This window comes from Saimiri boliviensis, chromosome 8, assembly GCF_048565385.1.
Source record: "Saimiri boliviensis isolate mSaiBol1 chromosome 8, mSaiBol1.pri, whole genome shotgun sequence".
Classification (NCBI taxonomy): domain Eukaryota; kingdom Metazoa; phylum Chordata; class Mammalia; order Primates; family Cebidae; genus Saimiri; species Saimiri boliviensis.
In genome coordinates, this window is record NC_133456.1 from 21,052,486 (window position 1) to 21,064,688 (window position 12,203).

The following is a 12,203-nucleotide window of genomic DNA, read 5'->3' on the forward strand; positions in this document are numbered from 1 at the left end:
ACTCGGGACAAACTGTACTTCAAGTACCCATACAACCATTTTCTCTTTCATTTTCAGTACAGTATTCAATAAGTTACATGAGATATTGAAGACTTCATTATAGGCTTTGTGTTAGACGATTGTGCCCAACTGTAGGCTAACGAGTTCTCAGCAAGTTTAAGGGAGGCTCAGCTAAGCTATGACTCATGCTTCATATATGAGTGAACCTTGAGGACTTTATGCTAAGTGAAATAAGCCAGTCACAAAACGACCACAAATACCATATGATTCCACCTACAGCAGGTCCAATTAGGTTCGGCAGGTTAGGTATATTAAATGCATTCTCAACTTAGGATATTTTAGCTTCCGACGGGTTTATGGGGCTCCAACCTCATCCTAAGTCAAGGAGCATCTGTGTCCTCACCTATCAACTAGGGACAATAAACTCTTGTCTTTTCTACTGCACACAGTTGCTAGGAGGACCAGATGTTTCCTGAGTGTCAGCACTCCTGCCAGCAGCATCAACCTGCCAGAGTGCGAAAGCTCCACTCTTGCTCCCACTGGGGAGGGGACATCTTTGCCCAGAGGAGTGATTATGTCATGGTCTCGGTCTTCAGACAGGAGCGGGTAGAAAAGGTGTCTTAGGGGTTGACAGGTAGGCAGTATCTGAACATCTTCCTAAGGAAAACAGCAGAGAAATGGACATAGTCCTCTCAGCATAAATATGAACTTCTAACCACTTCATACCCGTTACAATGGCTATTACCAAAACACAGAAAGTAACAAGTGTCAGTGAGGATGTGGGGAAAGTGGAGATCTTGTGGACTGTTGGTGAAAATGTAAAATGGTGTAGCTGCTGTGGAAATGGTAAGATGGTTCCTAAAAAAAATTATGGGAATTACCATCTGGCCTAGAAATTCTACTGGGTATATGCAAAAAAAAAAAAAAAAAAAAAAAAAAAATTAAAAGAATCTTGAAGAGTTATCTGCACACCCATGTTCACAGCAGCACAATTCACAATAGCCAAAAGGTGGAGATAAGCCAAGTGCCCATCGATAGATGAAGGCATAAGCAAAATATGGTACGCCCACACAGTGGAATATTAGCCTAAAAGGAAGGAAATTTTGACCCATGTTACATACAATATGGATGAACCCTGAGGACATTATGCTAAGTGAAATAAGCCAGTCACAATATGACTATAAATACCACGATTCCACCTACATGGGTCCCTATAGTAGGCACACTCAGAGACAGACAGGAGAATGGCAGGTGCAGGACTGGGGAAGGGAGAAGGGGAGTTTTTGATGGGGATGGAGTTTCGGTTTGGGAAGAGAAAAAGAAATCTGGAGATGGATGGTGGTAATGGTTGGATGACAGTGTGAATGTGCTTAATGCTATAGGGTATACTCTTAAAAAATGGTATGAAATATTATGACAACTTCAAAAAAATGGTTAAGATGGTAAATTTTATGTTATATATATTTTACCATGATAAAAAATAAATCAATAAACATGCACCTCTAATGCTTCCTTCTATCACTGACATGGTGCCTCTGGAAGGCACCAGCATGCTCTTCCCAACAGGCTTTCTTTCTCCCAACTACCATACATACCCACAAGAGGAAGCCTGTATCAGGGTAGCCCAGGTCTCCTGTTGCCTTTGACTGCTGGGTGTTAACAACCCACAACAGTAAAACCCTGTCCCTGCCCAGGGCATCATGCCCCTTGACATCAAACAGAAAGCTCCAAGATAGGGCAGAGCCCTGAACAGAGGGTATGCCTCCCATGGGGAGCTGACAAACAGGAAGTCATTCCCAGAGGGAGGACTCAAATCACCCACTCTCATGTGGGTTTCCCTATGTTTCCTTTTTCTCTTTCTTTTCTGTACCTTCCCGTTTTCTCATTTATTAAGAACATCTCCTATTTCTTGGTCTTGCACATCCCATGTCTTTTAAAATAATTTCTTTTATTTGCTTTTTATTCCTATTTCTCAAAATTCCTGTTTCTATTTTTTCTTACCTCAAAATTGTATTAACATTTTTCAGTTTTAATTATATATATTTTTATTCATTTTTTACTTATTCCACTTTTTTTTTAAGCTATTTCTTTTTACTGTGGTATAAAATACAGTACATAAAATACACCATTTTAACCATTTTTAAGTGTGCAGTTCAGTGGCATTAGGTCCATTTACAACGTTGTCCCACCATTATCACCATCCATTTCCAGAACTTTTTCATCCCAAACAGGGCTCTGTACCCACGAAAAATCCACTCACTTTTAACTTTCATAATCAAATCCTTTATTTCTTCCTTTTGCATGCTTTTGACTTTTATTTGTGGGGTGTGTTTTTTATTGCCCTATTTTAAATTTTGTTTTTCCTACCTTGTATTTTCTTTCCCTTCTGTTTTTCCCCTGCCATTCTTTTAATCCCTGTTTTAATTTTCAAATTTTCATCTCTCCTACTGTTCACACACACACAGCACACACACACTGGCTCATCCTGAAAACTGTCCAGTCACATGAGATCCCATGAGCAGCCTTGCCCAGGAAGAAGGCTGCTAATCCCACACCATCAGGAAGCCCGAGGCCACACAGGCTGCCTCACGCACCTTGAGTAGACTGCTTCTCCACGACAATACCCAAGGATGGCAGCTGTCTCAGGATAGATGGCCTCATATTTCAGGAGATGCCGTTTCAGGGCATACAGCGGGTGGTTCTTATATAAGCCAATGGCAGTGGGCAAAGGCTGGTCCATGTGTTTTGCCTGAAACTGCAAAGGCCAGACAGACAATATTGAGCATGTCATTTAGAAGAGGAAATGAAGTTTGAGGGAGATGATCCTTAGACTAACTTGTTCGGACAACAAACGGTAGAGCCGAGATTTCATGAACACTAATGATTCTGTAACATCGCATCTATAGCTCTAGCCATTAAGTTGGTTATAGATCAAAAGCTATACAAGAATTAAATAAATCTGTGGCTTGTGGCAACTTGAAAAAGTTGTCTAACCTATTTGAATGCTTAGATGCCTTACCCAGCCCTAGCAGATCAGTGCCTGCTCTGTTAAAGGTCTGCAAGGAAGAAAAACACAGTGCTCTTCAGTAAGAAGGTCTTCTCTCAAAGTGATAATCCTCTTCCAGAGCGCAAGCTTACCTGCCTGCTCTCACAGGAAATTGAGAGGAGTGGTTCTCACCCTGCAACTTTTCTCTTGGTCCACTCTGACAGTGTTCTCTCTGCCCTACTCTAAGACTGCTGATTTCTCAGTAGGCAGTTCCACTGCTGTAAGTCACCCTGTTCACCAGGCCCTCTTAGGTTTGCCCTTGGCATCTCTTCAAAAACCCCAACCGACTCGTAAGGACTGGCAATGTGGAGTTGCTGAGAGTAGGAAAGGATGCTGCACATTCGGTTTCCATTGAGCTTTAGGTAGGTTAGCTGCAACACCATCTGCATAATTCCCACTTAACCCCTCATTACTAAGTAAAATGGAACGCTCCTGGAGCAAACTCTCAATATGGGATGCATTGCACTCCTATAGGAAATGGTGAATACATCTGCACTTTACCTATCCTGAGTGACTGGAAATAACCCTGCGACAAATCTGGGCATGCTCCTGTATAGAAGGCAAGCTACAACCAATACCATCATAACTGTACAGACAGGCAGCTCAGGCCCTCTTCCTGGTGTCAGTGCTGGTTCTAAGACCGAGTGACATAGCTGTGTTATGTTCTAGAAGTCTTTGCCTCCCAGTCTGCCTTCTCAACAGACTGAAGATACTGTCTCACCCTAAGATCCCTCTTTCCCAGGGTTCTACATATAAGGGATGTTTGCACATGCATCTCTATATGCATGCATGATGGGGAAGGAGGAGAGAATATATCCACGCATTATTCCTTCTTTCACTCAGTCCGAGTTATATTGCTTGCATAAATTATTTTAAAGCTCCAAATGTATACCTGGGCAACAACTAAAAGTATACAGGCTCCAAAGCCACACAGACCTGGGCACAAACACCAGGGCAGTTCATCTTTCAACTCCATAACCTTTTACATTAAAATCAAGGCAACTTCTCCAGCTGTATAGCGCTGTGACAATTAAATGACACAACACACTAAAAATACTCAACATAGTTCAGGGCATATATAAGGTGCTCAAAAACGGAAATAATTTCAATAACCTGACTTGGTCTTGGGGTCCCTATCAGCCAAGACCTTACCTCCATGTCTTCTTTCTTCTCCCTGTCCAAAAACGGGCTCTGGTATGGTCTCAAGGTCTCAGCCCACCACTCAGCATCAACCCGGCACTTGCGGGTCACTGTCATCCAGGCTGGGTCGTACCTCTGTGTGACATCTCGAACCCAGCCATCACTGTCAATGCCCACCACATAGGTCATGGGCTTGGTGGCATACCTGTAACAGGTCAGAGGCTGGCCCACCACACCGTGCACACAGTCCACACATATCCACTTTTCCTCCTGTTCACAGAACACCTCTAGCCACTGGTCTACACCAGGTGGGCTCCTTTTTTCTGCCTTCTCACCATCGCTAGACATTTTGCCTCTTTTACTATTTGAAGAACCTGAGGACGCCACTGGCAAGCTTAGGTCCTTATGATGGCTCCCACGTTGGGTCTTGGAGACACTCTTGGACCCAGCCTTTGTCCCCTGAGGAGCGGGGACCTTCCTCTGCTTTGGAGGACAAGGCTCAGAATCCTCATTAGAGGGATCAGAGGCTTCTCCATTGGAGAGCTCAAAATCAGAGCCACTGCCAGCCTCATCACTCCCACTCTCCTCTTTATAAGACACCCTAGAGGCCACCCGCCGCTCCCGGCCATGCAGACGTCGCTGGGTTGCTTCCTCCTGCTTGTCTCCCAGGCCCTCATCTTCCTCGCTGGAGGAGAGCTTGCTCCGTTTCTTTCTGTCTGCCTTGTTCTTCCCTTTGGCACTTGGCTTGCAGGTGCCCTTAGCAAAGGTTTCCTCTTGTTTGGTTCCTTTGCTGGTCTTTGGTTTGGTGTGGTTCTCTAGAACTTGGCTGGAAGATTCCGAAGAGCCTTCAGGATCCGCAGTCAATCTCTTCTTGGAAGGTTTCTTTCCCTTAAAGAAAGTAAGAAATTTTGCTTTTTTTCTCTCTCTCTTTTCTAATGATACAAAAGAAATCATATACACTAATAGGGTTAAGTTGCTAGCTAGAGAACCAATACATCAAGATGTTGCCAGCTCAGACAGTGATCAACTGGCTATCCTTCAGGGTTGTATGCATATATGAGCTAAAATCTGTAGCATCTTAGATAAGGGCACAGTTTAATTCTTTTCACCCTAACTGTAAAGAGAAAAGAACACGGATTTGGAAACTGCCAAACCTGAGTTTGAACTGTAGTTCTAGCTCTTGCTGGTTATATAAATTAGGTAAATTACTTAACCTCCGAGTTTCAGCTTCCCCAGTACTATTACTACCCACCTTGCACATATGCATTTTGCAAACAAATACTTACGGACTTAATATAACTGTAGTTTTAAGAATACAGATGTTATGAAAATCAGCTTCTAGACCATCAGGCTTCAGACAATGCCAATATCCCAACGAGTAAAGCATTTAGCTTCTCAAAGCTAACCCAGAATACCTCAAAATTCACAGTGCTTCACTTATCAGCACTCCACAATGTGAGTGAGGACAGGCGCCATTCCACCCAATTTACAGAAAAGACACAAAAGCAGCAGTGGGCCGAGACCTCTCACAGGCCACTCGGCACACATGAAGCTATGAAGCTCAGGTTACCAGATACCCACTCATGTGGGTATATGTGCAAAGTTCAAAAGAATGCACACTCCATGAATATCAGCTCTTTAACATAGAATAATGATCAATTTATTTTTTTATTATTTTTTTTGAGACGGAGTTCCGCTCTTGTTACCCAGGCTGGAGTGCAATGGCACGATCTCAGCTCACTGCAACCTCCGCCTCCTGGGTTCAGGCAATTCTCCTGCCTCAGCCTCCTGAGTAGCTGGGATTACAGGCATGCGCCACCACGCCCAGCTGATTTTTTTTTTTTTTTTTTTGAGACGGAGTTTCGCTCTTGTTACCCAGGCTGGAGTGCAATGGCGCGATCTCGGCTCACCGCAACCTCCGCCTCCTGGGTTCAGGCAATTCTCCTGCCTCAGCCTCCTGAGTAGCTGGGATTACAGGCACGCGCCACCATGCCCAGCTAATTTTTTGTATTTTTAGTAGAGACGGGGTTTCACCACGTTGACCAGGATGGTCTCGATCTCTCAACCTCGTGATCCACCCACCTCGGCCTCCCAAAGTGCTGGGATTACAGGCTAGAGCCACCGTGCCCGGCTCAGCTGATTTTTTTTTTGTATTTTTAGTAGAGACGGGGTTTCACCATGTTGACCAGGATGGTCTCGATCTCTTGACCTCGTGATCCACCCGCCTCGGCCTCCCAAAGTGCTGGGATTACAGGCTTGAGCCACCACGCCCGGCCTTAATGATCAATTTTTTTTTTTTTTTTTTTTTTTTTTTTTTTTTTGAGACGGAGTTTCGCTCTTGTTACCCAGGCTGGAGTGCAATGGCGCGATCTCGGCTCACCACAACCTCCGCCTCCTGGGTTCAGGCAATTCTCCTGCCTCAGCCTCCTGAGTAGCTGGGATTACAGGCACGCGCCACCATGCCCAGCTAATTTTTTGTATTTTTAGTAGAGACGGGGTTTCACCATGTTGACCAGGATGGTCTCGATCTCTCGACCTCGTGATCCACCTGCCTCGGCCTCCCAAAGTGCTGGGATTACAGGCTTGAGCCACCGCGCCCGGCATGATCAATTTTTTTAAGTGTGACAATTTCTCCTGTCAACTGCCTGTCTTCTCTAGTAGCCCTGAGCACCTCACCTTTGCTGCTGCTGACTTCAGAGGAATTGGCTGTAGAGACAATACCAGCCGGGTCAGGAGCTGCAGAGCCCGGAGAATCAGTAAGAATATCTATGATGAAAAGGAAGAACATAATTATCCTGAGAAAGTAATTGAAGATGTAATGAGTTCAATGTTGTTTGTTATGGTGCTTATTCAAGACAGGGAAAAGCTGGAAACAGCCAGGCTGTCTAACAGTAGATGACAGAAACTCCCAACACGGTTAACGATGACCCACAGGTCTATCTTCATAGAAGAACAGGAATATGACCATCATATATTAAAGGAAAATAGAAGTTTTCCTTTAAAAAGTATGATGTTATTACATTTTTATAACAAAAAATAGGTAAGTAGAAATTTAGACATACACATATATTTGAAAAAGGATCCATATACTGGGTTATGGCTGTTAACAGGATTTTTTTCTCTGCTTACCCATCTTCTGATAGTTCTGTAACGATATGTGTTGTGTTTGTGACTAAAATAATAAAACTCAATACCACTTTGGGAAGAAAACGTAGAAAATATCACTATCACCAGATCACCTAAGTCTGTTCCCTGTTTTCCATTTTTCCCCAAATTGAATTTTTAACTGAGGCTGCAGCTCTGAACACTGTTAACCTGAAAGTCTGGGAGCCCCTCGGGGGACTTGACCTCCAACAGCAACAGTGATAATGTACTCGGGCGAGGCCTTCCCACACGGGTCTCCAGGTCCCAGCGTCTCTCTTCAATTACTGTCACAGCCTCGGGAGAAAGTCAGGCATGCGGAGCCATGTTAAGGTGAGATAAATGATTGCTTTTGTCTTGTTTCTTTTCTTTCTTTTGTTTGTTTGAAACGGAGTCTTGCCCTGTCACCCAGGCTGGAGTGCAATGGCGTGATCTCGGGTCATTGCAACCTCAGCCTCCCGGGTCCAAGCAATTCTCCTGCCTCAGCCTCCTAAGTAGTTGGGACTACAGGCACACGCCACCACACCCAGCTAATTTTTTGTAACTTTAGTAGAGACGGGGTTTCACCATGTTGGCCAGAGCTCATGACCTCATGATCCACCCGCCTCAGCCTCCCAAAGTGCTGGGTTACAGGCATGAGCCACCACACCCACTCACTTTTGCCCTGTTTCTTCTGCAGCTAGAAATTTCCAAAGTGTCAAGGTCATGAAAGACAGGGAATGACCAAAACACTTTCACCCACTGGAGGAGACTAAAGAGACATGATGACTAAATGCAAACTAGCTAGTATCACGGAATAGAGAAAGGGTAACAGTGGGGAAACTTGGAAAATCCAAATAATGTCTGTAGTTTAGCTGACAGCATTGTACCGGTATTCATTTCTCAGGTTCTTATTGTACAGCATGGCACAGAAGCACAGGTCCAGAAGTCTGTATAACTAAGTGTTTACCACTAGCTGAGTCACTTCCCTAAACCTGGATTCCTGCATCTAGAATAATCCCTGCCTCACCTTCCTCACAGGATTCTAAAGAGGATAAGACAACATAGGGAAGACAACTCTGGGAATAGTCTAGTGCTACCCAAGCACACACAGTCACCACCTTGAACAAGACATCAATGAATGTACATTAATGAGGAAAAAAATCAGGTTACAGAATTGTATGATCCCTACTAGTTAGATAATATAGAGAAAATGGACAAAACTCCGGAAAGACACACATGACCAAACCTGACTAAAGAAGAAATGGAAAATCGGAACAGATCTGTAACAATAGATGGATTCAGAAATCAAAACCTCCCAACAAAGAAATGTCTAGGACCAGATGACCTCACTGGTAAATTCTAGCAAACAGTTCAAAGGGAATTTACCCCAATCTTTCTCAAACTCTTCCAAACATTAGAATAGGAAACATTTTTTCACCCGTTCTATGAGGCAAGCATTACCCTGACACCAAGGCCAGATAAAGATATCACAAGAAAATAAACCAATTTATGAGTATAGATGCAAAAATCCTCAATAAAATACTAACAACAAATTGAACAACATATTAAAAGGGTTATACAACATTGACCAAGTGGGACTTATCCTAGGAATGCAAGGGTGGTTCAACATAAGAAAAGCAATCAATTAAATAAACTTTAATAGAATGAAGGAAAGAAAATCCAGAAGATCATTTCAACTGACACAGAAAAACCCATCTGAGACAATCCAACAGGCTTTCATGATAAAAAATACATTCAGAACACTAGGAATAGAAGGGAACTGAGTCAACATGATGAAGAGCATTTATGAAAACCCAGAGGTAGTGTGATACTTAATGGTGAAAGATTAAAAACTTTCCTCACTAATCATCAGGAACAAAACAAGGATGCCTGCTATCACCACCATTACTCAGCATTGTACTTGAAGTCCTAGCCAGAGCAATTAGGCAAGAAAAGACACAAGAGGCATGCAAACTGAACAGGAAGAAGTAAAATGATCTACTCAGAGATGGCATCATCGTATACACAGAAAAATTCAGAGAATGCACAAGAAAGCTCACAGAGCTAATAAATGAATTCAGCAAAGCTACAGGGTAGAAGATCAACACAAAAAAATCAGTTATGTTTCTACACATTTGCAATGAACAATCTAAAAGAGAAATTCAGAACACAATGCTATTTCCACTAACATCAAGAAAAATAAAGTACCTAGGAAAAAATTTAACCAATGTGAAAGATGTGTACACTGAAAACTACAAAATATACCTGAAAGAAATTAAAGACAAAAATAAAAGGAGAGGCATCCATGCTTATGGACTGGATGAGCTAATAATATCCAGATGGCAATGCTACCCAAATTAATCTGCAGATTCAGGGCAGTCCAATCAAAATTCCAACACTTTTTTCACAGAAATGGAAAAACAGATCATGAAATTCATATGGAATTCCAAGAGGCCCTAGATAGCCAAGCATACTGTAAATCAACAAAGTTACACTGAGGCTTCCCGATTTCAAAACTTACTACAAAGCTATAGAAATCAAAACAGCATGACTATAACAAAACACCAGAAATTAATCAAGTGTTGGCAAAGATTTGGAATCCTTGTTCATTGTTGGTGGGAATGTAAAATGGTAGAGTAACTGTATGTGGGTTACCCCCAATCTGGGCACCGAGGAAGGAGAGCTAGGCAGATCCCCAGCACAATTAGTGCCTGAAGAATATCTTAGTTTATAGTGTTACTACTACTCAGTTATTTCCTTTATATAATCCTTTATATAAAAACATGTATTGGTTTATAGTCAGAATAATTAGTGCCTGAAGAATACTTTACTACTCAGTTATTTCCACACACATATATATAATTTTATCTTAGTTCATAGTCAGAGGAATGCCTAGAGCAGACATGGTACAGAGCATGAATTAAGGAATAAGCAGCTATATAAATATAAAATCTTATCTTGCTTATAGTTGAAGAAATGTCTAGAGCAGACTCAGTGCAGATCATGATTTAAGGGAAAAACAGCTATACAAGGACAAGAATTTGAGTTCCAGGCGGCAATGTTCAGTATCATAAAGATACTCACTGTATGGCAGGCTTGGAGCAAGAGTCACTCCTCCAGAAAAGGAGGTACAGTATCTTGCATCTAGTTCTTGTGGAAAGCTGGCCTCAGGTGGGCAAGACCGCAAGCTTAAAACCCCTCGGGTATAATCGCACCTTGGTGGCTGTATAACCTGTCAAATCTCTAGCTACTGTGCTGACTCAAAGCATCCTCCTATAGAAATCACTGGAAACTGCCAGCAGGTGGTGGTAAATCTCGTCAGCTCTGTCGCTGCTGTACTGACTCAAAGCATCCTCGTACAGAAATTCTTAGAAGTTGCCTGCCCCTAGATAAGAAATGTTGCACACTGCAACCTCTTCACTGTGCACAGCCCACCTCCTTGCCTCAGTAACATAATGGTCATGGACCCCTTGCTGCACATGGCCCATGTCCTTGCCTTGGTGACCTAACGGGGGTAGACCCTTTGCTTATTGCACACATGATTGTCTTGGCCCTATCACTGTTCTTAAGATGACCTCACTCACTACATTGCCCCCTAACTTATACCCAATAAATACAGATGCTCCTGGATGTTCGGGGCCTCGCCTGTCTTTGCTTTTAAGTGGCGTGGCACCCCGAGCCCAGCTGTCTTTTTCAGTACTTCTGTGTCTTTTCTCACTATTTCTCAGATCCTGCACCTCAGCACAGCAATAGGGGATACCCCACAACCCTGTAGGGCTTGACCCTACACTGTAGAAAAGAGTTTGGTGGTTCCTTAAAAAGTTAAACATACAATATATTACATGACCTAACAATTTCAATCCTAGGTATATACCCAAAAGAACTGAAAACAGGGTACGTAAATAAATATATATATACATATATTAACAACACTCTTAACAACAGCCACAAGGTGGAAACTAACTAATGTCCACCAATGGATAAATGCATAGAGAAAATCTATATACATGTAATGGAATATTATTCAGCCATAAATAATGAAATACTGATACATGGCTAAAATGCAGATGAATTTTGAAAACATTACGCTAAGCAAAAGACAGAAAAGGCCACACAGTGTATGATTTCTTTTATACTAAATATCCTTAATAGGTAAATGCACAGACACACAAGGCAGATTGGTGATTGCCATGAGCAGGGATGGGAATTATCAGGGGGGTGATTAATGGATACATATAGTGTTTCTCTTGGGAGTGACAAAAATGTTTTGAAAATAGAGGTGGTAACTGCACAACACTGTAAATGTACTATCTGGTCACTGAATTTTACCACCTCTTAAGTTGTATTACCCCATTTTGCTTAAAAAAACAAAATAAATACATATGTACACAAATACACAGGAACAAAGTCTGGGAGGACAATACTAAAATATTAGCCGGGCACGGTGGCTCAAGCCTGTAATCCCAGCACTTTGGGAGGCCGAGGCGGGTGGATCACGAGGTCGAGAGATCGAGACCATCCTGGTCAACATGGTGAAACCCCGTCTCTACTAAAAAAATACAAAAGATTAGCTGGGTATGGTGGCACGTGCCTGTAATCCCAGCTACTCAGGAGGCTGAGGCATGAGAATTGCCTGAACCCAGGAGGCGGAGGTTGCAGTGAGCCGAGATCGTGCCATTATACTCCAGCCTGGGTAACAAGAGCGAAACTCCATCTCAAAAAAAAAAAAAAAAAAAAAAATTAATGAGTTGCTAGTCTGGCCAACAGGGTGAAACCCCATCTCTACTAAAAATACAAAAATCAGCCGGGCGTGGTGGGGCACGCCTGTAATCCCAGCTACTTGGGAGGTGGAGGCAGAAGAATCACTTGAACCCAGGATGCAGAGGTTGCAGCA

At 42.8% G+C, this 12,203-nt stretch overlaps 1 protein-coding gene across 5 annotated transcripts in view; it reads right to left on the reverse strand.

Moving 5' to 3' along the window:
* The window catches only part of XPC (XPC complex subunit, DNA damage recognition and repair factor), a 49,366-nt gene that overhangs the window by 20,758 nt on the left and 16,405 nt on the right, over window positions 1-12,203 (reverse strand). For 4 of the 5 annotated variants that reach the window (XR_005581629.2, XM_074404088.1, XM_003926173.3 and 1 more), the window contains exons 8-10: window positions 6,863-6,952; window positions 4,199-5,074; window positions 2,595-2,755 (exon numbers count right to left, since the gene is read on the reverse strand). Coding sequence is in view for 4 of the 5 variants with exons in the window: in XM_074404088.1 (XP_074260189.1) it covers window positions 2,595-2,755; window positions 4,199-5,074; window positions 6,863-6,952 (1,127 nt within the window). In the remaining variant the exon portion in view is untranslated. Of the gene's footprint in view, window positions 1-505; window positions 658-2,594; window positions 2,756-4,198; window positions 5,075-6,862; window positions 6,953-12,203 lie in introns of all 5 variants that reach the window. The other variant, XM_039477608.2, reaches the window with a different exon arrangement.